General features: G+C 42.8%; 1 protein-coding gene across 3 annotated transcripts in view; it reads left to right on the top strand.

The window, feature by feature from the left end:
- MYOM2 (myomesin 2) overlaps positions 1 to 24,903 on the top strand; it is a 253,595-nt gene that overhangs the window by 158,243 nt on the left and 70,449 nt on the right. For all 3 annotated transcript variants that reach the window (XR_011312429.1, XM_069726901.1, XM_069726900.1), the window contains 7 exons: positions 13,107 to 13,285; positions 13,550 to 13,664; positions 17,013 to 17,169; positions 17,262 to 17,368; positions 17,785 to 17,829; positions 22,330 to 22,466; positions 24,420 to 24,564. Coding sequence is in view for 2 of the 3 variants with exons in the window: in XM_069726901.1 (XP_069583002.1) it covers positions 13,107 to 13,285; positions 13,550 to 13,664; positions 17,013 to 17,169; positions 17,262 to 17,368; positions 17,785 to 17,829; positions 22,330 to 22,466; positions 24,420 to 24,564 (885 nt within the window). In the remaining variant the exon portion in view is untranslated. The remainder of the gene's footprint in view (positions 1 to 13,106; positions 13,286 to 13,549; positions 13,665 to 17,012; positions 17,170 to 17,261; positions 17,369 to 17,784; positions 17,830 to 22,329; positions 22,467 to 24,419; positions 24,565 to 24,903) is intronic.

The raw sequence follows: 24,903 nt of genomic DNA, 5'->3' as shown, positions 1-24,903 counted from the left end.
AAATGTCGGAGCAGGGGTGGCAATGGACAGGGTTGCTGCAGCCACGCTAGCAGCCTGTACAGCAACTGCGGTAACATCCACAGCTGAGGTTGCGCTCTCAAGAGCCGCCAACCTACCCTCCAGCTGCTGGATATACCGCAAGGATTGCTGTTTGTCCGTCATTACTAGCCAGACCCTGGCGCTAGTGTAATGTTAGGGCTAGCGGAACACACCAAATAATAAGACAGATAGAGTATGGTGCGTTCGCAGCCCAGGGTCCACCGTGCAGAGATGGAACCTGCTGCCAAGTAATGACGGACTATATGGCGGTACTCATAAGTATACACACGTGGGTTAAACTTCACCCAGCGTGAAGGAAGCGATCCTGTTGCGTCACAGGACCGCGGTACCGCACATAGAGCGCGAGCAAGTAGTCAGCGAACTCAACCCCAACTAGGATTGAAGTCCGATTAGACCCTTGCTGGCACAACACCGCAACTGGGTGTGTAAGGAAACCAAATAACAATATTAAGGCACAAGAGTGCATGCGGTGCCGCACTGACGAACGCCACTAACCACCCAGGCTTGGGTAAGGAAAGCACAGAGGAAGTGCACGGCGCCGTACTGGCGGTCACAGCAACTGGACGCTGTAATGTGTGATTCGTGCTGTAGGATAAGTCGGGCGCTAGATAGCAACCATACACCTTCCGCGAACAGACATTCAATAGGGTAGGGGTATCCAAGGACGACTTGCACTCACAACATACACACATTAACAATTGTACACTAGCGCATGGCCGTGCGGTCATGCGCAGTTTATATAGTTGCAGCACAGGAATTGGCCACGGAAACTTTGCCCTTCCAAGACCTGCCAAGAGGACCAATGGAATGTGCTGCAGAGCCTGAGCACATGACCCTCGATCTCCAACGGGAGATCTTGCCCCGGGCATGCTCAGTGTGTGCAGACAAGGACTTAGTCCCAGAGAAGTCCGCTCGCTGCTGACCAGCACTGGCTTTAATGGCAGAAGCTGAAGAAGCAGCAGTAACTCTCTGTACAGAGTGAGACTGAGCAAGACGCTGGGACCGACGTCCATGCTGAGCAGACTCCACTGCGGCTGGATAAGAATGGGAGACCGCAGCGGAGATGGCTCGAGATTCCCCCTGTGCAGAAGCGGGAACTCGAGACCTAACATTACCCCCCCTCCTTGGGCCTCGCTACGCTCGAAGGCAGCAATGAGCTGTGGGGCACGAATGTTTTCCGCAGGCTCCCATGACCTGTCCTCTGGGCCATAACCCTTCCAATCCACCAGATAGAACTTTTTGCCGCGTACCACCTTGCACCCCAAAATAGCGTTCACCTCGTAATCGTCCGTAGACGAACCCGATGTCCCGGCAGATGACTCGGAAAACCGGGACATGTATACGGGTTTCAAGAGGGACACATGAAAGGTGTCGGTGATACCCAAGCGTGGAGGAAGAGCCAAACGGTAGACCACAGGATTAACCCGTTCGAGAACCTTGAAGGGACCCAAGTAGCGAGGAGCAAACTTAGTGGACTCAACTCGCAGCCTGATGTTACGGGCGGAGAGCCACACCAAGTCGCCAGGAGCAAAGGTCGGAGCGGGGCGCCGATGAACATCGGCGGAGGACCTCATTCTCTCCTTGGAGGCCCGAATGGCATCCTGCGTGCGGTCCCAAATGTCCCGTGCCTCCACAGCCCAGTCTGCCACCCTGGAGTCAGCAGAAGACACAGGCATGGGCACAGGGACACGTGGATGCTGGCCGTAATTTAGGAGGAATGGAGTCTGACCGGTGGAGTCGGCTACGGCATTGTTAAGTGCAAACTCTGCCCACGGTAGCAAGGATGCCCAGTCATCCTGCCTGGCAGAAACAAAATGTCGTAAATATGTGACCAAGGTCTGGTTGGCCCTCTCTACCAACCCATTCGTCTCGGGATGATATGCCGAAGATAGATTCAACTCAATACTGAGTAGACGACAAAGCTCTCTCCAGAATCGAGACGCAAACTGGGGACCCCGGTCACTAACAATCTTGTCTGGCATACCGTGTAGGCGAAAGATATGCTTGACGAACAAGACAGCCAACGCCCGTGCAGAAGGTAGCCGTGGAAGAGGCACCAAGTGCACCATTTTGGAAAAATGGTCGGTGATCACCCAGATAATGGTGCAGTTACGAGACTTGGGTAAGCCCACCACAAAGTCCATCCCGACCATCTCCCAGGGCCTGTCCGCCACCGGCAGAGGATAAAGCAAACCAGCTGGCCGTTGCCGAGGAGTCTTGTTCTTGGCGCAAGAGACACACGACCGAACATACTCTGCGACATCACGAGCCATATGCGGCCACCAGTATGTCCTCGCCAGTAACTCAGATGTCCTTTTGGTACCAAAATGTCCACCCACCCTGGACGAGTGTGCCCAAGAGAGAACCTCCGGTCGCAAACTGGATGGAACAAAAGTCTTGCCCGGGGGCACAGACTCTAGCGAAACCGGGGCCACAGTTCTCAAGCTCTCGGTGGGGACAATAAGCCGAGGCTCCTCCTCCTCCGCAGATGACACAACGGAGCGAGAGAGAGCGTAGGCCCGAATGTTCTTCTCCCCAGAAAGAAAATGGAGGGTGAAATGAAACCGGGAGAAGAATAAGGACCATCTGGCCTGGCGAGAATTCAACCGCTGGGCTGTCTGCAGGTACACCAAATTTTTATGGTCTGTGAAGACTTGGAAGGGAAAACGTGCTCCCTCCAAGAGATGTCTCCACTCCGAGAAAGCCAACTTCATGGCTAGCAACTCCCTGTCCCTGATGGAATAATTCCTCTCTGCTGGTGAGAAGGTCTTGGAGAAAAAGAAGCAAGGATGCTTCCGACCTTGAGCATCCTTTTGGAAGAGGACTGCTCCAGCACCAACAGAAGAGGCATCCACCTCCATGATAAATGGCTTATCAACATCGGGGCGATGTAGGATGGGAGCGCTAGCGAAGTGTGACTTTATAGAGTTAAAGGCCTTGGAGACCTCCTCAGACCGCAATTTGGGATTCGCCCCCTTCTTGGTGAGGGCAACCAAGGGAGCTACCAAAGTTGAGAAGTGCGGAATGAACTGGCGATAATAATTAATGAACCCCATAAAGCGCTGCACCGCTTTAAGAGAATGGGGTTCCTGCCAGTCCATCACAGCCTGTAGTTTGGCAGGATCCATAGCCAATCCCTGGGCAGAGATGATGTAGCCTAGGAAAGGTAAGGACTCCTGCTCAAACATACACTTCTCCAACTTGGCATAGAGGGAGTTTGCCCGTAGGAGGTCGAAGACTTTGCAAACATCTCTCCGGTGGGAGTCAATATCTGGAGAGTAGATGAGAATATCATCCAGATAGACTACGACCGAGGTGGAAAGCATATCCCAGAAGATATCGTTCACAAAGTCTTGGAAAACGGCTGGGGCATTACAGAGCCCGAAGGGCATCACCAGATATTCATAGTGCCCATCCCTGGTGTTAAAAGCCGTCTTCCATTCGTCCCCCTCACGGATGCGAATCAGGTTGTAAGCACCCCGCAGATCTAGTTTAGTAAATACCCTTGCTCCCCGAAGCCTATCGAAGAGCTCAGATATCAAGGGCAAAGGATACTTATTTTTAACGGTGATGGCATTAAGACCCCTGTAGTCTATGCATGGATGCAATTCCCCATTCTTCTTCTGCACGAAGAAGAACCCTGCCCCAGCAGGTGACACTGACTTCCTAATGAATCCTCTTGCCAGATTTTCCTGGATGTACTGTGACATTGCCTCCGTCTCCGGGAGAGATAGCGGATAGACTCGACCCCGGGGAGGCTCAGCACCAGGCAAGAGATCAATAGGACAGTCATAGGGGCGATGGGGCGGAAGGATCTCCGCCGCCTTTTTGGAGAACACGTCTGCATAAGACCAATACTGCTTGGGGAGAGAGGAAAGATCTGCGGGTACCTCTGTAGTAGCAACCTGAACGCACTCCCTCTGACATTTACCCCCACAAGATTCGCCCCATCCCAGGATTCTGCCAGAGGACCACTCGATATGAGGAGAGTGGTACCGTAGCCAAGGTATTCCCAACAGGACCTCATCAATTCCCTCAGGAATGACGAGCAGAGATATAATCTCCTGATGAGATGGCGACATGGACAGAGTAAAAGGGATGGTCTGGTGTGTTATCTGTGAGGGCAGTAGCGTTACTGGTTGAGCTAGCATAACCAGGGGTATTGAGTGACGTTGGGCGAAGGCAGAAGACATAAAATTGCCCTCCGCCCCAGAATCCACGCAGAGCTCTACCGAGTGGGAGAATGAGCCTATAGTAATTGTCCCCTTAAAGGACAATTTAGAGGCAAACGTCGCCGTGTCTAGTGTACCTCCACCTACTACCACTAGACGCTGACGTTTCCTCGACCGCTGAGAACATCTGGTGGCTAGATGTCCTGACTGCTGGCAAACATGACAGACCTTGAGTGCACAAGCGGTCCGGGACTTAGATCCCGCTTGTGACACTTCCCTGGCCTCATGTGACTCAGGAACCAGGACCGGAGATTCCAGAGGTTTGGCGAAGGTAGGAGCCAGCCGAAACCTCTGCCTACACTGGGCTCGCTCTAACTTCCGCTCGTTAAAACGGAGGTCAATTCGAGTGGAGACAGTTATTAACTCCTCCAGTGTGGCAGGAATCTCCCTAGTGGCCAGAGCGTCCTTAACGTGGTCAGCCAGGCCCCTCCAAAATATGGGGATAAGAGCTTTATCCGACCAATCCAGCTCAGAAGCTAAAGTGCGGAATTGGACGGCAAAATGACTGACCAAGGACTCACCCTGAGTTAATGCCAGCAGTTGGAGCGCCGTATCATGGGTGACTTGAGGTCCTAAAAAGACCTGTTTCAGAGTGCTCAGAAACAGCAGAGCACTCTGCACCACATGATCGCCACGCTCCCACAGCGGCGTAGCCCATTCCAATGCCCTGTCCGACAAGAGAGACACTATAAATCCCACCTTAGCCCGCTCTGTGGGAAAACGTGCAGCCAGGAGCTCGAGGTGAATAGAGCACTGACTCACAAATCCCCTACAAAATTTGCTATCACCAGAAAATTTTTCTGGCAGCGGGAGGCGAGAAAATGTCGGAGCAGGGGTGGCAATGGACAGGGTTGCTGCAGCCACGCTAGCAGCCTGTACAGCAACTGCGGTAACATCCACAGCTGAGGTTGCGCTCTCAAGAGCCGCCAACCTACCCTCCAGCTGCTGGATATACCGCAAGGATTGCTGTTTGTCCGTCATTACTAGCCAGACCCTGGCGCTAGTGTAATGTTAGGGCTAGCGGAACACACCAAATAATAAGACAGATAGAGTATGGTGCGTTCGCAGCCCAGGGTCCACCGTGCAGAGATGGAACCTGCTGCCAAGTAATGACGGACTATATGGCGGTACTCATAAGTATACACACGTGGGTTAAACTTCACCCAGCGTGAAGGAAGCGATCCTGTTGCGTCACAGGACCGCGGTACCGCACATAGAGCGCGAGCAAGTAGTCAGCGAACTCAACCCCAACCAGGATTGAAGTCCGATTAGACCCTTGCTGGCACAACACCGCAACTGGGTGTGTAAGGAAACCAAATAACAATATTAAGGCACAAGAGTGCATGCGGTGCCGCACTGACGAACGCCACTAACCACCCAGGCTTGGGTAAGGAAAGCACAGAGGAAGTGCACGGCGCCGTACTGGCGGTCACAGCAACTGGACGCTGTAATGTGTGATTCGTGCTGTAGGATAAGTCGGGCGCTAGATAGCAACCATACACCTTCCGTGAACAGACATTCAATAGGGTAGGGGTATCCAAGGACGACTTGCACTCACAACATACACACATTAACAATTGTACACTAGCGCATGGCCGTGCGGTCATGCGCAGTTTATATAGTTGCAGCACAGGAAGTGGCCACAGAAACTTTGCCCTTCCAAGACCTGCCAAGAGGACCAATGGAATGTGCTGCAGAGCCTGAGCACATGACCCTCGATCTCCAACGGGAGATCGTGCCCTGGGCATGCTCAGTGTGTGCAGACAAGGACTTAGTCCCAGAGAAGTCCGCTCGCTGCTGACCAGCACTGGCTTTAATGGCAGAAGCTGAAGAAGCAGCAGTAACTCTCTGTACAGAGTGAGACTGAGCAAGACGCTGGGACCGACGTCCATGCTGAGCAGACTCCACTGCGGCTGGATAAGAATGGGAGACCGCAGCGGAGATGGCTCGAGATTCCCCCTGTGGAGAAGCGGCAACTCGAGACCTAACACCACTATCTCTTCTCCATACCTCTAATATTTCTTATTTCTTTTATTCACCACTAATGTATCTTGTTTTTTCCCCTATACCACTGTTGTATGTTTATCTTTCTTGAACATAACACTATTGTATCTTGTTGCATCTGCTACATACCACTATTTATCTAATTTCTTATACATGCCACTATTTCTTCTACACACCATTACTTTATTTTATTTCCTCTAAATGCCACTATTGTATCTTGTAATATTTTCTACACCACTCTTTTCTTTTATTTATTCTACACACCACTATTATGTCTTCTTATTTCTTCTACATACCACAATTGTATTTTGTTATTTCTTCTACATGCCACTATTATATCTTGGTTTTTTTCTGCACACCATTGTTGTGTCTCATTATTTCTTCTAGACATGAGAATTGTATCTTGTTATTTCTTCTACATTTCACTTTTTTCTTCTACACACCACTATTGTATTTTGTTATTCCTTCTAGATACCACTATTTCTTCTAAAATTTGATAATACGGTAGTGTCCCAGATAGTTATACACTACTCAAAGAAATAAAGGGAACACTTAAACAACAGAATATAACTCCAATTAACCCCTTAGCGACCGCCGATATGCCTTTTAATGGCGGCCGCCGATATGCCTTTTAACGGCGGCCGCTAAGGGTACTTAAACCACAGCACCGTTAATTTACGGCGCTGTGGAAAAAGTAAATAGCGCCCCCCAGAGTCGGATTTCCTCCAGGGTCTCGGCTGCCGGGGGTAGCCGAGAACCCAGAGAACATGATTCGGGGTTTTTTTTACCGATCCCGCAAAAAAAAAAAACACGATTTTTTAAAATTTCTCTGTCCTCCGATGTGATCGCACATCAGAGGACAGAGAAAAGGGGTCCCAGGTAGCCCCCCAATACTTACCTATCTCCCCCGATGCTCCTCGTGGCTCCCGGTAGGCGCCGCCATCTTGAAAATGGCGGGCGCATGTGCAGTGCGCCCGCCGGCCGGCCCCGCGAGAATCTTTGGGGTCTCAGCTGCCGGGGGTAGCCGAGACCCCAAAGAGCATGATCGGGGTCGGTTTTACCGACCCCTGTTTTGCGATCGCCGGTAATTAACTGTTTACCGGCGATCGCAACAAAAAAAAAAAAAGTAAAGTGTAATTCTCTGTCCTCTGATGTGATCGCACATCAGAGGACAGAGAAATAGGGGGATTTGGGGACCCTATCATACTCACCTGTGTCCCTGGATCCTCCTGCTGCTCCTCCTGGCCGCCGGCAAAAGAAAATGGTGGGCGCATGCGCAGTGCGCCCGCCATCTGTCTCCATCTGCTGGCTGGCAGGAGAACAGCAGTTGGGGCTAAAATTAGGGTTAGGGTTAGGGCTAGGGTTAGGGTTAGGGCTAGGGTTAGGGCTAGGGTTAGGGCTAGGGTTAGGGTTAGGGCTAGGGTTAGGGTTAGGGTTATGGCTAGGGTTAGGGCTAGGGTTAGGGTTAGGGCTAGGGTTAGGGTTAGGGTTAGGGTTAGGGCTAGAGTTAGGGCTAGGGTTAGGGTTAGGGCTAGGGTTAGGGCTAGGGTTAGGGCTAGGGTTAGGGTTAAGGCTAGGGTTAGGGTTAGGGCTAGGGTTAGGGATGGGGCTAAATTTAGGGTTAGGGTTGGGGCTAAATTTAGGGTTAGGCTTCTTTCACACTTACGTCGGTACGGGGCCGTCGCAATGCATCGGCCCGACATACCGACGCACGTTGTGAAAATTGTGCACAACGTGGGCAGCAGCTGTAGTTTTTCAACGCATCCGCTGCCCAATCTATGTCCTGGGGAGGAGGGGGCGGAGTTATGGCCACGCATGCGCGGTCAGAAATGGCGGATGCGACGTACAAAAAAACGTTTCATTGAACGTTTTTTTGTGCCGACAGTCCGCCAAAACACAACTGATCCAGTGCACGATGGACGCGACGTGTGGCCATCCGTCACGATCCGTCGGCAATACAAGTCTATGGGCAAAAAACGCATCCTGCGGGCACATTTGCAGGATCCGTTTCTTGTCCAAAAGGACGGATTGCAACGGATGCCAAATGATGCAAGTGTGAAAGTAGCCTTAGGGCTAGGGTTAGGGTTGGGGGTAAAGTTAGGGCTATGGTTGGGGCTAAAGTTAGGGTTAGAGTTGGGATTAGGGTTAGGGTTTGGATTAGGGTTGGTATTAGGGTTAGGGTTGACATTAGGGTTACGCTTGGGATTAGGGTTAGGTTTGGGATTAGGGTTAAGGTTAGGGTTGTGATTAGGGGTGTATTGGGATTAGGGTTAGGTTTGAGGTTAGGGTTGAGATTAGGATTAGGGGTGTGTTGGATTTAGGGTTTTGATTAGGGTTATGGTTAGGGTTGACATTAGGGTTGTTTTGGGGTAAGGGTTGTGATTATGGTTAGGGTTAGTGATTAGGATTATGGATCAGGTTGGGATTAGGGTTAGGGGTGTGTTGGGGTTAGGGTTGGAGCTAGAATTCGGGGGTTTCCACTGTTTAGGTACATCAGGGGGTCTCCAAACACGACAGCCAATTTTGCGCTCAAAAAGTCAAATGGTGCTCCCTCCCTTCCGAGCTCTGCTGTGCGCCCAAACAGTGGTTTACCCCCACATATGGGGCATCAGCACACTCAGGATAAATTGGACAACAACTTTAGTGGTCCAATTTCTCCTGTTACCCTTGTGAAAATAAAAACTTGGGGGCTACAATATCTTTTTTGTGAAAAAATTTTTTTTTTTTATTTTCACGACTCTGCATTCTAATCTTCTGTGAAGCACTTGGGCATTCAAAGTTCTCACCACACATCTAGATAAGTTCATTGGGGGGTCTAGTTTCCAAAACGGGGTCACTTGTGGGGGGTTATTACTGTTTAGGTACATCAGGGGCTCTGCAAACACAACATAACGCCCACAGACCATTCTATCTAAGTCTGCATTCCAAAACGGCGCTCCTTCCCTTCCGAGCTCTGCTGTGCGCCCAAACAGTGGTTTACCCCCACATATGGGGCATCAGCACACTCAGGATAAATTGGACAACAACTTTAGTGGTCCAATTTCTCCTGTTACCCTTGTGAAAATAAAAACTTGGGGGCTACAATATCTTTTTTGTGAAAAAAAATTTTTTTTTTATTTTCACGACTCTGCATTCTAATCTTCTGTGAAGCACTTGGGCATTCAAAGTTCTCACCACACATCTAGATAAGTTCCTTAAGGGGTCTAGTTTCCAAAATGGGGTCACTTGTGGGGGATTTCTACTGTTTAGGCACATCAGGGGCTCTCCAAACGCGACATGGCGTCCAATCTCAATTCCAGCCAATTCTACATTGAAGTAAAACGGCACTCTTTCTCTTCCAAGCTCTGCGGTGCGCCCTAACAGTGGTTTACCCCCACATATTGGGTATCAGCGTACTCAGGAGAAATTGCACAACAACTTTTGTGGTCTAATTTCTCCTGTTACCCTTGTGAAAATAAAAATTTGTGGGCAAAAAGATCATACGTTATAAACTTCTGTGAAGCACTTGGGGGTTCAAAGTGCTCACCACACATCTAGATAAGTTCCTTAAGGGGTCTATTTTCCAAAATGGTGTCACTTGTGGGGAGTTTCCACTGTTTAGGCACATCAGGGGCTCTCTAAACGTGACATGGCGTCCGATCTCAATTCCAGCCAATTCTGCATTGAAAAAGTCAAACGGCGGTCCTTCACTTCTAAGTTCTGCGGTGCGCCCAAAAAGTGGTTTACCCCCACATATGGGGTATTGGCGTATTCAGGAGAAATTGCATAACAAAATTTATGCTTAAATTTCTGTTTTTACACTTGTGAAAATAAAAAAAATGGTTCTGAATTAAGATGTTTTCAAAAAAAAGTTAAATGTTCATTTTTTCCTTCCACATTGTTTCAGTTCCTGTGAAGCACGTAAAGGGTTAATAAACTTCTTGAATGTGGTTTTGAGAACCTTGAGGGGTGTAGTTTTTAGAACGGTGTCACACTTCATTATTTTCTATCATATAGACCCCTCAAAATGACTTCAAATGTGATGTGGTCCCTAAAAAAAAATGGTGTTGTAAAAATGAGAAATTGCTGGTCAACTTTTAACCCTTATAACTCCCTAACAAAAAAAAATTTTGTTTCCAAAATTGTGCTGATGTAAAGTAGACATGTGGGAAATGTTATTTATTAACTATTTTTTGTGATATATCTCTCTGATTTAAGGGCATAAAAATACAAAGTTTGAAAATTGCAAAATGTTAAAAATTTTTGCCATATTTCTGTTTTTTTCATAAATAATCGCAAGTAATATCGAAGAAATGTTACCACTAACATGAGTACAATATGTCTCGATAAAACAATCTCAGAATCAGCGGGATCCGTTGAAGCGTTCCAGAGTTATAACCTCTTAAAGTGACAGTGGTCAGAATTGCAAAAATTGGCTTGGTCATTAAGTACCAAATTGGCTCTGTCACTAAGGGGTTAAATCAAACTTCTGTGAAATCAAACTGTCCACTTAGGAAGCAGCACTGTTTGACAATCAATTTCACATGTTGTTCTGCAAATGGAATAGACAACAGATGGAAATTATTGGCAATTATCAAGACACACTCAATAAAGGAGTGGTTCTGCATGTGGGGACCACAGATCACATCTCAATACCGATGCTTTCTGGCTGATGTTTTGGTCACTTTTGAATGTTGGTTGTGCTTTCACACTCGTGGTAGTATGAGATGGACTCTACAATCCACACAAGTGGTTCAGGTATGCAGCTCATCCAGGATGACACATCAATGCGAGCTATGGCAAGAAGGTTTGCTGTGTCTGTCAGCGTAGTGTCCAGAGGCTTGAGACGCTACCAGGAGACAGGTCAGTACACCAGCAGACATGAGAGGGCCATAGGATAAGAACCCAGCAGGACTACTACCTCAACCTTTGTGCAAGGAGGAACAGGAGGAGCACTGCCAGAGCCCTGCAAAATGACCTCCAGCAGGCCACAAATGTGCATGTGTCTGCACAAATGGTTAGAAATCGAATCCATGAGGATGGTCTGAGTGCCTAACGTCCACAGTTGGGGGTTGTGCTCACAGCCCAACACCGTGCAGGATGCTTGGCATTTGCCACAGAACACCAGGATTGGCAAATTCACCACTGGCACTCTGTGCTCTTCACAGATGAAAGTAGGTTCAAATTGAAGCACATGTGACAGACGTGACAGAGTCTGGAGACACTGTGGAGAGCGATCTGCTGTCTGCAACATCCTTCAGCATCATCGGTTTGACAGTGGGTCAGTAATGATGTGGGGTTGCATTTCTTTGGAGGGCCGCACAGCCCTCCATGTGCTCGCAAGAGGTAGCCTGATTGCCATTAAGTACCAAGATGAGATCCTCAGACCCCTTATGAGACCATATGCTGGTGCAGTTGGCCCTGGGTTCCTCCGAATGCAGGAGAATGCCAGACCTCATGTGGCTGGAGTGTGTCAGCAGTTCCTGAAAGTTGAAGGCATTGAAGCTATGGACTGGCCCGCCCGTTCCCCAGACCTGAATCCGATTGAACAAATCTGGGACATCATGTCTTGCACCATCTACCGTCACGTTGCACCACAGACTGTCCAGGAGTTGGCGGATGCTTTAGTCCAGGTTTGGAGGAGATCCCTCAGGAGACCATCTGTTGCCTCAGCAGGAGCATGCCAAGGCATTGTAGGGAAGTCATACAGGCACATGAAGGCCACACACACTACTGAGCAGCATTTCCTTGTCTTGAGGCATTTCCACTGAAGTTAGATAAGCCTGTAACTTCATTTTCCACTTTGATTTTGAGCATCATTCCAACTCCAGACCTTCGTGGGATATTAGTTGTGATTTACGTTGATCATTTTTAGGTTTTATTGTTCTCAACACATTCCACTATGTAATGAATAAAGATTTACAACTGGAATATTTCATTCAATGATATCTAGGATGTGGGATTTTAGTGTTCCCTTTATTTTTTGGAGCAGTGTATTTGTCCTCTTTCTGCTCATTGCTATTTTAACAAGATATAATAAAGATCTTGATTTTACCTTATTTGGGATGTGGGCAAATTTTTCTTCTGAATTTTGCTGGTTTTGATGCTGGCCATGCGGACCACATACTAGCAGGGTGAGCTGACTATTTTTCTACACACCATTTTATTGTATTTCTTCTACACACCACTATTGCGTCTTGTTATTTATTCTGCATATCACCATAGTATCTTATTTCTTCTACATACCACTATTGTATCTTATTTTATCTTCTACATACCACTATTGTATCTTATTTTATCTTCTACATACCACTATTGTATCTTATTTTATCTTCTACATACCACTATTGTATCTTATTATTTCTTCTATATACCACTATTGTATCTTATTTGTTCTACATAAAATATTGTATCTTATTATTTCTTTCACATACCACTATTGTATCTTATTTTTTCTACATACCACTATTAAATCTTATTTTTTCTTCTACATACCACCATGGTATCTTATTTAATCTACATACCACTATTAAATCGTATTATTTCTTCTACATGCCACTATTGCATCTTATTTGTTCTACAAGCTACTATGGTATCTTATTTCTTCTACAAACCACTATCACATCTTGTTATTTATTTTGCATACCACTATTGTATCTTGCCATTTCTGATTCCCTTTATTTCTGATTAAAGTACTTAAATAAAACAACCCAATGTTCCTTTCCTCCCTTGCTCACAAGCTATTTCCCTTATAGAGCTGACCCTCACTTTTCCTTATAAATCACATTATTGACTGAACAATAAAATATATATATATTTTTTTTTAATTAGGACCAGCATATGACCTTACATTCTGTGAGGTCAGGAATACATCCCTGGTCATACTCTGGAAGGAACCTATTTACTCTGGGACTAGCCCTGTTATGGGCTATCTTGTAGAATACAGAGAAATTGATGGAGAACAATGGAAAAGAGTGAATGAGACTGCAACAGCCAGCCGTTACCTAAAGGTACAAATTCAGATCAGTCTTTGCAGTAATAAACAATGTATAAATAACTAGCCACACAAAATATTATTGAAATGAACATGCATGTTGCATTTGTCACATATATCATAATTTATTCCTGACTTTCAATAAGCATTATACGAGTCACCAACAAGGACACTTTAGGTAACAGATGAGGCCTGACTATAATTGTTGATAACATTTTGAAGTTAGTAAATCTTTTCTATCATATTGATTCAAATGTCATGTTTTTATTTTGATGTGAAGGTCAAGGGACTGGAAGAAGGCAAAACATATGTTTTCCAAATCCGTGCTGTGAATGCATCAGGCATCGGTAAAGCATCTGACATTTCAGAGCCGGTACTTGTCCAGGCAAGACCAGGTAAGGATGTAGAAAAGCAAAGAAATATGGAGAACAGTTTTGCTTTCTTAAATAAGACTTATTTGTATACCATTATCTAAATTCTGACAAAGATTCTTATTTTTAAATTACTGGTAAACCAATGCAAATATTATACATTTATATACATTTTATTTTATATACATTGTTTTCAACTACTTTTGTAAATCATTGACCGAGGAATGGTGTTGTAAAGCACATATATCCCTTAAGGTTATACAGCTATTTATTTGAAACTAAACATTATCCATTAAACGTGTTAAACCTTTTCAGTGTAAGATATAAGAATCTGTATTACACAGCCAACACTCATTTGAATGGGCACATAATAATGGATGCTATAATAATATATCTAGTGCATGGAGCTTCCCCTAGTAGAACTGTTTGCCAAGTTTAGGAAAGCTAGACTCACTGTCATTATCTAAGTGGAAAGGCAGTTTCCTTCAGGATTATAGCTTTTTTGTATCTCTTAAAATTATTCTTAAATAACCCTATGCATTTTAAGTAACTGAAAAGTCATTTTAGGAGCATTGAATGACGTCATAAAATATAAATCGATGCCCATAATAATATCAAGCATAACATAACAGATTTAAATAAAAAATATCATTAAAATGTAATAACTACTTAAAGGGGTTGTGCCACCATAGAATATATAGGTAATGCTGTAGAAATCATGTAAAGAAATGCTTTTGTAAATTAAACCTAGTACAAATTATGCCCCATTCAAAACATATGTACAGCATGGTCAGCATGGCGCTCCCTAGTGATAGCATTACTGGTATCTATGTCCTTCCAGCTTGCCCTCACTAGCGATCACTTTACTGCTATTCACAGACACCGGGGAACGTGGATTACACCTAGCCTGCATGGCAACATTTTAGGTTTTCTTTTGCTGGTTATCAAAAATGGGCGGACCCTACGTCGTTTTTTTCATGCATTTATTTATTAGCAAGTACAGTAAACTACACATATAAGACACTAATTATATACAGTATCTCATGGATATTTATCTTGCCATCTCTATATCTTTGCACATCTAACACCTAAACATCTGTAATTTCTATTTTGCATTCTATTCCGGTATGACTTAAAGTCTTCCTTCAACCTTAATAACTATGTTACTATGTTACTATGTGCCATATGGAGGGCACGTGGATGTCACACATTATGTCATCCTTGTGAATGTATGCTGGATGTGTTGACGTTCGTGCTGCCTGGAAAAATAGACATGTCGATGTGTGGGTCACACGGACATGTGCAAAGACCCATAGATTATAATTGGCGTCTGTGTGTTAGTGTCTCTAGAGCATATGACAACTGTCATCACACATAGCGGAACACTGTCATCACACATACCGGAAAACTGTCATCACACGTACCGGAAACACTGATGTGTGAAACATTCCCAATGTGTATGAGGCCTGAGAATGCTGGATTTTCAGCAATTTTAAAAATTATTTAGCCTGATGATAGATTTTACTTGTTCATTCGGTGGTTGGTGGCCTCTTTAAAACGTTAATAATCGGGAAACAAATGTTCCTAGGAATGCTTGTTGCAACTTGTGTAAATGTGCTTTTAGAGGGCACAAAATACTTGACATGCCCGAGTGCCTGCATCCCATGCTATGCCATTGTGTGCATGCATAAAGACGCTGCATATTGAGTGTTTTTCAGGGATGAAGTAATGCGCACAAACAAAAAAAGTGGATTACTGTGAAGCTGGAATGTAGTAGGGTACTGTTTGACCACTACAGTGGGGAAGGTGACTATAAAGGCCATATGGCAGCTGAGCCAATAAAGGAGAGGCACCTGCTGTCACATGGGTCTTCTTGCAACCCCTCCCACAATCTCTCCTATTGACCATGACACAAAAGGGATAAAATCGAAGCAGAGAACATAGAAAAAAGTGTTTATTATTCAAGTTATTCACGTTAAACATTTTTTCTTAACATTTATACCTGTTTAGTAGCTTTTAACTGCCAAGTGTGTAACATGGCACCACCCCTTTAATAGATAAACTTTAAGCTGAATCTCAAGAACCCAGTCACGTCAAAGGTTTTGTCCAAGGTTATGATTGTATCCCCTATTCAAATGACAGAGGATATTATATTTATAACTTACAATCTGACTACTGGGACCTCCACCAAGCTGCAGAATATGTCTTTGAAAAAGCCCATCTGAGCGGAGTTAAGGTCAACTATGCTCAACTCCCCCGATTTACTATTCATAGGGCTACCTGAGATAGCCAAGTGCTGTAGTTGTTGATCTCTGGGAGTCCAACTGACTAGATCTTTGCCAGTTCATAGAATGAGTTTCTGAAGTGCACTCAGCTATCTCCAGTAGTTTCATAAAGAATGAATGGAGTGAGGTGAACATTCTGAAAAGAACTGCTCTTGGGATTGGTGGAGGTCTCAGTGGTCAGACCTTCATTGATCAAGAATTATCCTATATCCTTCTGACCAACAGGAAGTCAGAGGTAACGTCACAAGATTTCATTGTAGGTTTATAAGAGCCTTGTTCTGGTCTTGATAGCTCTCACAGACTTGCCTTAGGTAGTGACTTCCAGCTCGCCCAGAGATTCAGCAGGTCACAATTTGCAAAAGCCAACTGGAGCTGCGCCGATAAAAGAAAAAGACAGTGGCTAGTACCAAATGCAGGGAATGTATATTTGTGACTCCATCCAGTGGTAAAATGAAAAAAGAAACAAAGCACAACACTTGAGTAGTGGTTTTAGCTACTTAGAAGCTGTAAAAAGTGGAAAGATAGCCTATTATTGAGGATAAATATTGATGTAGTTTATTGAGGATGACTGCAGTTCAATAATTCAGTGACCGCAAAATGGATGCCTGCCCCCAGAGAACAGTTTAGCTGTGCTCATGCAAGGACAAAGAAAAAAATGGGTTACCATTAGTGATGAGCGAGTATACTTGGTACTCGTAATTTCCTGAGCACGCTCGGCTGTCCTCCGAGTATTTGTAAGTTCTCGGAGATTTACTTTACAGCGCCGCAGCTGAATGATTTACAGCTACTAGCCAGCATAAGTACATGTGGGGGTTGCCTGGTTGCTAGGGAATCCCCACATGTAATCAAGCTGGCTAACAGATGTAAATCATTCAGCTGCGGCGCTGAAAGCTAAATCTCCGAGTACTTACAAATACTTGGAGGACACCCAAGCGTGCTCGGGAAATCTCGAATAACGAGTATACTCGCTCATCACTAGTTACCATTGCTAGGAAAGTCTCCTAAATTCAAGAAAATATATTTGCCTACGTTTACCACTAAAATGAAAAGAAGCATAATTGTTGAAACTACTTTTGATAAATTGTAGGCGTTCAGGAGATTACTGCAGGAGTGGATGAAGAAGGGAACATTTACCTTGCTTACAACTGTACTGAAATTTCTGAAGCCTCTCAGTTCACATGGTGCAAAGCTTATGAAGAAATCACTGATGACGAAAAATTCAGGGCAGAATCTATTGGAGAAAAGTAAGTAGTTATTGTGATATACTTGATTTCATGGGCAAACTTTGTGATGTATCCAGTTATGTATAACTTTGTTGACCTCTTCCTTATTTTAGCTCCAAGCTATACTTTAAGAACCCGGATAAGGCTGACTTGGGGACATACTCGGTGGCAGTTAGTGATACTGATGGCATTTCATCCAGCTATGTGCTAGATGCAGATGGTAAGACGGAAGGGGAGAACTATTTTATTTTTTATTAAAATATTACAAAGCTAAATCTAACATTCATGAAGATGTATGATCTGATGATCTGATTTTGTTGATGTCTGATTGTTGCCTTTGACAGCAGGGCATAGGAAAAGTTTTTAAAAGAATGGAATTGATGATGGCTACATGGTGAATGCACAGCCAAAAAATAATTGGCTAGGAACTGGAGAAGGATGCATGTGATTAGCGACTTCATTCAATAAATCCCATGCTTGTCTCCTCTTCAACAAACTACTTCCTGCTAAATTGCCATCAAAGGCATTAATTATATCAGGACATCTGTGCTTCATTTGTCTTTAAAACATAAAATGATCTATCTATCATACCTAAATTATAATATGAATAATTAATTGATTTTTTTAACTTTCTAGAACTTGAACGTTTGATGGCTCTGAGCTATGAAATTAGGAATCCTAGTAAGTAGACCTTTTTCATTAAATAATCTTAAATAGTTTGTTTTTTCCTCTTGTTTTCCATTCCCAGTCTATGGAACAAATGCAAAGCTAGCTATGTAGATAAATCACAAAAACACATACATAGTATAGCTAATTACATTGAGGAGAATGATCATACATTCCATTCTGCACTTGCTATCACTTTTAATAAATTAGTGTGATATAGTGATATATGGCAGGGTTCTCTTTAATGGAAAGCATGTAACAGTATATAACTCACTGAATCAGGAACATGACATTTCTCTGATAAATGGCAGTGACCTGAGATAGAAGCAGCCTGATCACCGAACTTAATATAGATTTTTCAAGGTTACTTCTGTCTCCATTCCATCTCAATTCATAAAACAGGTCAAGTGTCCATTAGCATTAGTGTTATTGAAAAAGTGGTCTAAGTTAGTTTTGATGATTTAGATGGTCTAATTCCGTTTAGTTATTGTGATATCCACTAGAAAGTCTGATCTCTTTTTGCAAAAGAGATACAAATCAACTCCAGTACAGCAATTTTAAGGTTATACAAGTGGTGTTCACTTCTCGCTGGTGTAACGCAACATAGACTTGATTGTCTTTCAATGACATAAAAGCTAAAGACAATGTATAACAGATGTAGTAAGATATGTTGCCTCTTAGTTAACATTTATGGAAGGGAAAATAGTGCATCTCAATAATTAACAAATAACATTTAAAGGAGTTGTCTCTTCATCTGAAATAGATAAAATTGAAAAAATATTTGTCAAAACAATTTACCTCAAGTATAGAGGGATTTTTTGATTTGATAACTCACAGCTCGCTGTCAAAGTTACTAGTCACCTCAGAGGTGTCCAAATTACAGTAGTTTGTTATTTGTTATTAATTAATATGCTTTGTTTATATGACACCATCATATTCCAAAGTACTTTACAGACATTATCATGTCTGCCCCCACTGGGGTTCACAATCTAGCTTCCCTATCAGTATGTCATTGGGATGTGGGAGAAAACCCACTCAAACTCATGCAAACTCTTGCAGATGTTGACCTCAGTGGGAATTGAACCCAGGACCACAATGCTGCAAATCAACAATGCTAAACACTGAGCCGTTATGTTGCCCATACACCTAGACAAGTTGCGACAATACTGGTAGTAAGCCTTGCTCTGAAGCTGGCCAGATCACTGGATACAGCCATCTTCAGTTCCTCTGTGCTCTTCTGATGCTTAAATGGCAAAGCTGGCTCAAACTATACAAGTAGTGCCAACTATGCCACTGACCCAAACTGTCAATCATCAAGAGAGCACTACCTCCAGCAAGCAGGAAGTTATGATGTAGGGAGTGGTGCACTCCTGATGATTGAACAATGGAAATCCCTTTAAATTATTTTCAAAATGTACATTTCTGACTTTAATACCTCCTCTCCTGCTCTGTGCAATGAACAACCAGCAATTTATAGATCCATTACAGTCATCGTTGTCCCCACCCCAAACTCTTCCCTCTTATGTCCCAAACTGGCTACTGATATCACAATAAAACGTTTAAAATAGTCCTGGATGGAAGAACTCCCTACTTTCCAAACTTAATGTGAACATTGACACACTTTTTAACGGATTCAGTACTGTTCTAGGTATGTAGAACATATATGAAGAAAATCATGTGTCAGCATAATTCCTCCATTATAAAGATTATGCTTGAAGTTTGACAGTGTTTGTAAGGAAATGATTTCCAAATCTCCAGGTTGTATTGATCCACTTCTTTCTGGCACTTTATTTAGTTGACCCTCACCTAGCCTCCAAGTTCTGCTCTTCTTCTAATCTTGCTACCTGAATTAATTACCTCTCCTATTAAACAAAGTAACTATAAAAAAAAGTAAATAGCACAAAAAGAGCATATTTAGTATCTCAGCAAATAAAATGCACATTTGATGTTCCATGACACATATACCAGTACCACTAAAGAGTGCAGACGGAAAAGGCCCATATTTGTCACCAAATATAATCAAAGTATTTAGGGCCTGCTGCCAATGTATATGATACATTTTCAAATGTTGGCATTATTTACCGTGCCTTGCAAAAGTATTCGGCTCCCTGGAACTTTTCAACCTTTTCTCACATATCATGCTTCAAACATAAAGTTACCAAATGTAAATTTTCGGTGAAGAATCAACAACAAGTGGAACACAATTGTGAAGTTGAACGAAATGTATTGGTTATTTTACATTTTTGTGGCAATTCAAAAACTGAAAAGTGGGGCGTGCAATATTATACGGCCCCTTTACTTTCAGTGCAGCAAACTCACTCCAGAAGTTCATTGTGGATCTCTGAATAATCCAATGCTGTCCTAAATGCCTAATGATGATAAATATAATCCACCTGTGTGTAATCAAGTCTCAGTATAATTGCACCTGCTCTGTGATAGTCTCAGGATTCTGTTTGAAGCACAGAGAGCATCATGAAGACCAAGGAACACAGCAGGCAGGTCAGTGATACTGTTGTGGAGAAGATTAAAGCTTGATTTGGATACAAAATGATTTCCAAATATTTAAACATCCCAAGAAGCTCTGTACAAGCGATCATATTGAAATGGAAGGAGTATCATTCCACTGCAAATCTACCAAGACCCGGCCGTCCCTCTAAACTTCCATCTCAAAGAAGGAGAAGACTGATCAGAGATGCAGCCAAGAGGCCCATGATCACTCTGGATGAACTGCAGAGATCTACAGCCGAGGTGGGACAGTCTGTCAATAGGACAACAATCAGTCATACACTGCACAAATCTGGCCTTTATGTAAGAGTTGCAAGAAGAAAGCCATTTCTCAAAGATATCCAAAAAAAGTGTTGTTTAAAGTTTGCAACAAGCCACCTGGGAGACACACCAAACATGTGGAAGAAGGTGCTCTGGTCAGATGAAACCAAAATTGAACTTTTTGGTAACAATGCCAAACGATATGTTTGGCGTAAAAGCAGCACAGCTCATCACCCTGAACAGATCACCCCCACTATCAAACATGGTGGTGGCCATTCATGGTTTGGGCCTGCTTTTCTTCAGCAGGGACAGGGAAGATGGTTAAAATTGATGGAAGATGGATGAAGCCAAATACAGGACCATTCTTGAAGAAAACCTGTTGGAGTCTGCAAAAGACCTGAGACTGGGACGGAGATTTATCTTCCAACAAGACAATGATCACAAACATAAAGCAAAATCTACAATGGAATGGTTCACAAATAAATGTATACAGGTGATAGAATGGCCAAGTCAAAGTACAGACCTCAATACAATCGAGAATCTGTGGAAAGAGCTGAAAACTGCTGTTCACAAACGATCTCCATCAAACCTCACTGAGCTCAAGCTGTTTGCCAAGGAAGAATGGGCAAGAATTTCAGTCTCTCGATGTACAAAACTGAGAGAGACATACCCCAAGCAACTTGCAGCTGTAATCGCAGCAAAAGTTGGTGCAACAAAGTATTAAGATAAAGGGGCTGAATAATATTGCACTGCCCCACTTTTCAGTTTTTGAATTTCCACAAAAATTTAAAATAACCAATAAATGTAATTCAACTTCACAATTGTGTCCCACTTGTTGTTGATTCTTCACCAGGAAATTTACATTTGGTATCTTTATGTTTGAAGAATGATATGTGGGAAAAGATTAAAAAGTTCCAGAGAGCCGAATACTTTTGCAAGGCTCTGTATCAACCTTAAAGTGGTTGTATAGATTGATTGTGGTGAGAAGAAAAGGTCAGTCCATAGTCCATTTCTGGTATTGCAGTTTGATTGTTTTAAATCGTATCAAGCGGCAAAACAGACACAACCGGCGAACCTACCTTTCAGGAAAATATACAGACTTATTATTCTGATACTGTTGAAAAGTCAAGTTGCTAAATTCTTTCATATGTACAGGACCTTGAAAAAAAAAAGACTTCAAGTCTGTTTTTGACAACAGAGCCTAAGAAAGTGCCAGCTTGTATTCATATGATGAGAGCAAGCTACATCACCCAGCATTTTTATGATCTTTACCAAGGGGTCATGGCTCAGAATATTAATGCTGGGCAGCCTAAGGTCATGCCCCTGGAGAAATTGATGAGATGCATAACCCTTGGTAAAGACAATAACAATCAGCACTAAAGAAAAAGGCCATTCTCTGGATGGATCTCTGGAACATTATGATGGATTAAATACAAACAAACAAATCCGGAATATTTAGAGAAGAAGAGGAAATAAAATAGGAACTAAAACTGGCCACTTGTGACCTAATGGTAGTTTTTTTTAAGTGAATGGTATTGAGCTGCAATGCCAGACAGAGACCAAGGACCTACGTGGTGCAGTTTCTGGAAAAAATACAGACCATCTTTTGTAATCTCATACAATCCATTGTGGGGCATTTTCACTGATCAATAAAAGACATGTTAATGTATGGGAATCTTGAATATTGGTAATGCTTACGCTTGTGTTCTTATCGCTTCCTTGACCTCCATCATATGTATTTACTTTTAGCCATTCCTCTGAAGTCAGAATTGACCTATGAAATTTTGGAGAAAGGCAGAGTGCGTTTCTGGTTGGAAGCTCACAACTTGTCTGCAGACGCGAGCTTTAGATTTGTTGTGAACGATTTGGAGATTAAAGACAGTGAGGTTTGTAGATTTCTTTTTCCCTGCAGGATTTTTTTTGTAAGAGTTTTAGTATAATGTTATAAAACAAAATATGTTCCTCTACACTTTACCAGCTACTTCTTAATATCATAGCTTATTGCAATGGAGTGGAAGATAGGTCCCTTAAGAAGAATTACGCCAATTGCTGTTCAATATAATAATATGATTCAGAACACAGCTGCATAGTGCTAGCAGCAAATTAATCCAATCTTCCAAAACCCAATGTCTTTTTTTGCCACAATATAAACTACTAAAATACATCAGTATCAACAAAAGATTATTGTAATATTTCCTATTGCCAAAAGGAAATGTGTGGGAATTTGGATATTGACCTGTATAGAAATCCACAACTCGTATTGATCTGCGACATCATCTCTAAATATATTTGTGCTTTCCCCGTAAGGAGTAGATGCAATTATTGTTTTTCCTTCACACTAAAGCAATGTTTCTGTAACATAACAGCAGGAGTTTCTTGTGCAGTGGATTGGTTGAAAGTCCTATTGTGTTCCACAATAGATTAAAAGCTTTCCAATTCTTGCAAATACATTGTCAGTGAGATCAACAGAATTAATGGCAGAAAAAAAGCGTTATAAGATTCCATAGCCTAATAATAGTAACTGAGTCAGGGGATCATGCACTACTTTTGCTATTAAGCTGTTATTCTACTTGTTCTGGGTATTGTTAGGGTAGAAAAATCAATGTTTATGAAGAAATATCGATGAGCAAAGCAGTTTTACTCTAAATCAGGTACCATAAAGAAAGGATAAAGTGTTGGATAAATACACAGAAGACAAACTGGAAAATAACTGTAAGGCTGTGTTCCCGCGATAAGTTTTTGGTTATACTTCCAGAAAAGTGAATGGGAGTTATAGGAATCCCATGACCACTGTGCTTTTATCTCTCAGTGTAAACTGAACTGTGGTTTGTTTTTCAAATCCGCAGCATATCAATTTCTCTTGCAAGTACGCAGAAAATTATGTCAAGATTTTCCTTGCAGACCTGCATAAGATGAAGAAAATCTGGAAGAAATGCATATGCGTTTTTAGTTTGCTTCCACTACAAATATGCACTAAAAATACATGTACCAATAAAGTTTTGTCAAAGCCAGATACCAGGAAGCATCAAAAACAAAACAGCTTTATTTTAAACACAACACACCAAAAAGAGGCAAAAACCGCAGCGCTAGAAAGAAGATAAAACCATTTGTAAAAAGCACTCAAAAATAAAATTAAACGCAAGTAAACTAATTTACTTAGTACTGTAGGTTCAGAAATTCTGCAACTACAAAAGCTCCCCAAATACTCATTGTGGAACATAGCCGGAGAGGGGTTTTAGAAACATATAGCTTTTTCCTGGTGCTACAGCCAAATCTTAACTTCAAGATGAAAGAGAAACATAACGCTGTTTTTTTTAGCTTTTTTTTAATCTTGAAATGTGTTTGTTTAACAATTAGAATTTTACAACCATAGCACAATATCACATGAACAGAAACAATGCTAGAAGGACCCCACCATAAAAAATGGAACATTGTTTGTTACATAGCAAAATGTCCATGTTGTTTTTAATATGCTACAAAAATACTGCAGGATTGGAACACTAGAGGAAGCCAGAAGGGTTTGCCCTTTCAGGTCTATATTATTAGCCAAAGCCATAAAGTTTGCATATAGCATCACCTATTCTTAAGGATTTTACACGTGAGCATTATATGACTTCCTATGATTTGTATAATCCTTCAATTCTTTTAAAAAGGCAGCACTCAAAGTAAGTATCTTGAAAACTTTATTGGATAAAAAATAACAGCTCACATTATATGTGGGAATGCTGTTGCATTCAGGTGACCATAGTTTCGCCCTATTGTGTGCTTCATCTGGCCATAGAGCATTACGATATGCCGACATGATGGGAAGCTGAATTCTAATGCTTTACCTTTCGCAGAGTCACCGTATTAAGTTTGATAGAGCTGCTGGCACTATTGAAATGGTAATGGACCGATTTACAGTAGAAAATGAGGGTACCTATACAGTACAAATTCATGACGGGAAAGCCAAGAACCAGTCCTCATTAGTTCTTATTGGAGATGGTAAGTTGCTGGCTTTCGTATGATTCACAGAAAACTTTAATACAGTGATGTCATATAATGTTATATTTGTTCTTCAGAATCTAATATACAGAGTGGGCTATGTATATGGATACACCTAACTAAAATAGGAATGGTTGGTGATATCAACTTCCTTTTTGTGGCACATTAGTATATGGGATGGGGAAAACTTTTCAAGATAGGTGGTGACCATGGTGGCCATTTTGAAGTCGGCCATTTTGGATCCAACTTTATAAATTGCCCACACGGGTGTATCCATATAAATGGCCCACCCTGTACATAATATTTAACTATTTTTTTCTAAAACTGTGTTTCAGTGCT

This window comes from Ranitomeya imitator, chromosome 5, assembly GCF_032444005.1.
Source record: "Ranitomeya imitator isolate aRanImi1 chromosome 5, aRanImi1.pri, whole genome shotgun sequence".
NCBI lineage: Eukaryota > Metazoa > Chordata > Amphibia > Anura > Dendrobatidae > Ranitomeya > Ranitomeya imitator.
The sequence above is the reverse complement of the archived record's forward strand: the minus strand, read 5'-3'. Positions and strand labels throughout refer to the sequence as shown.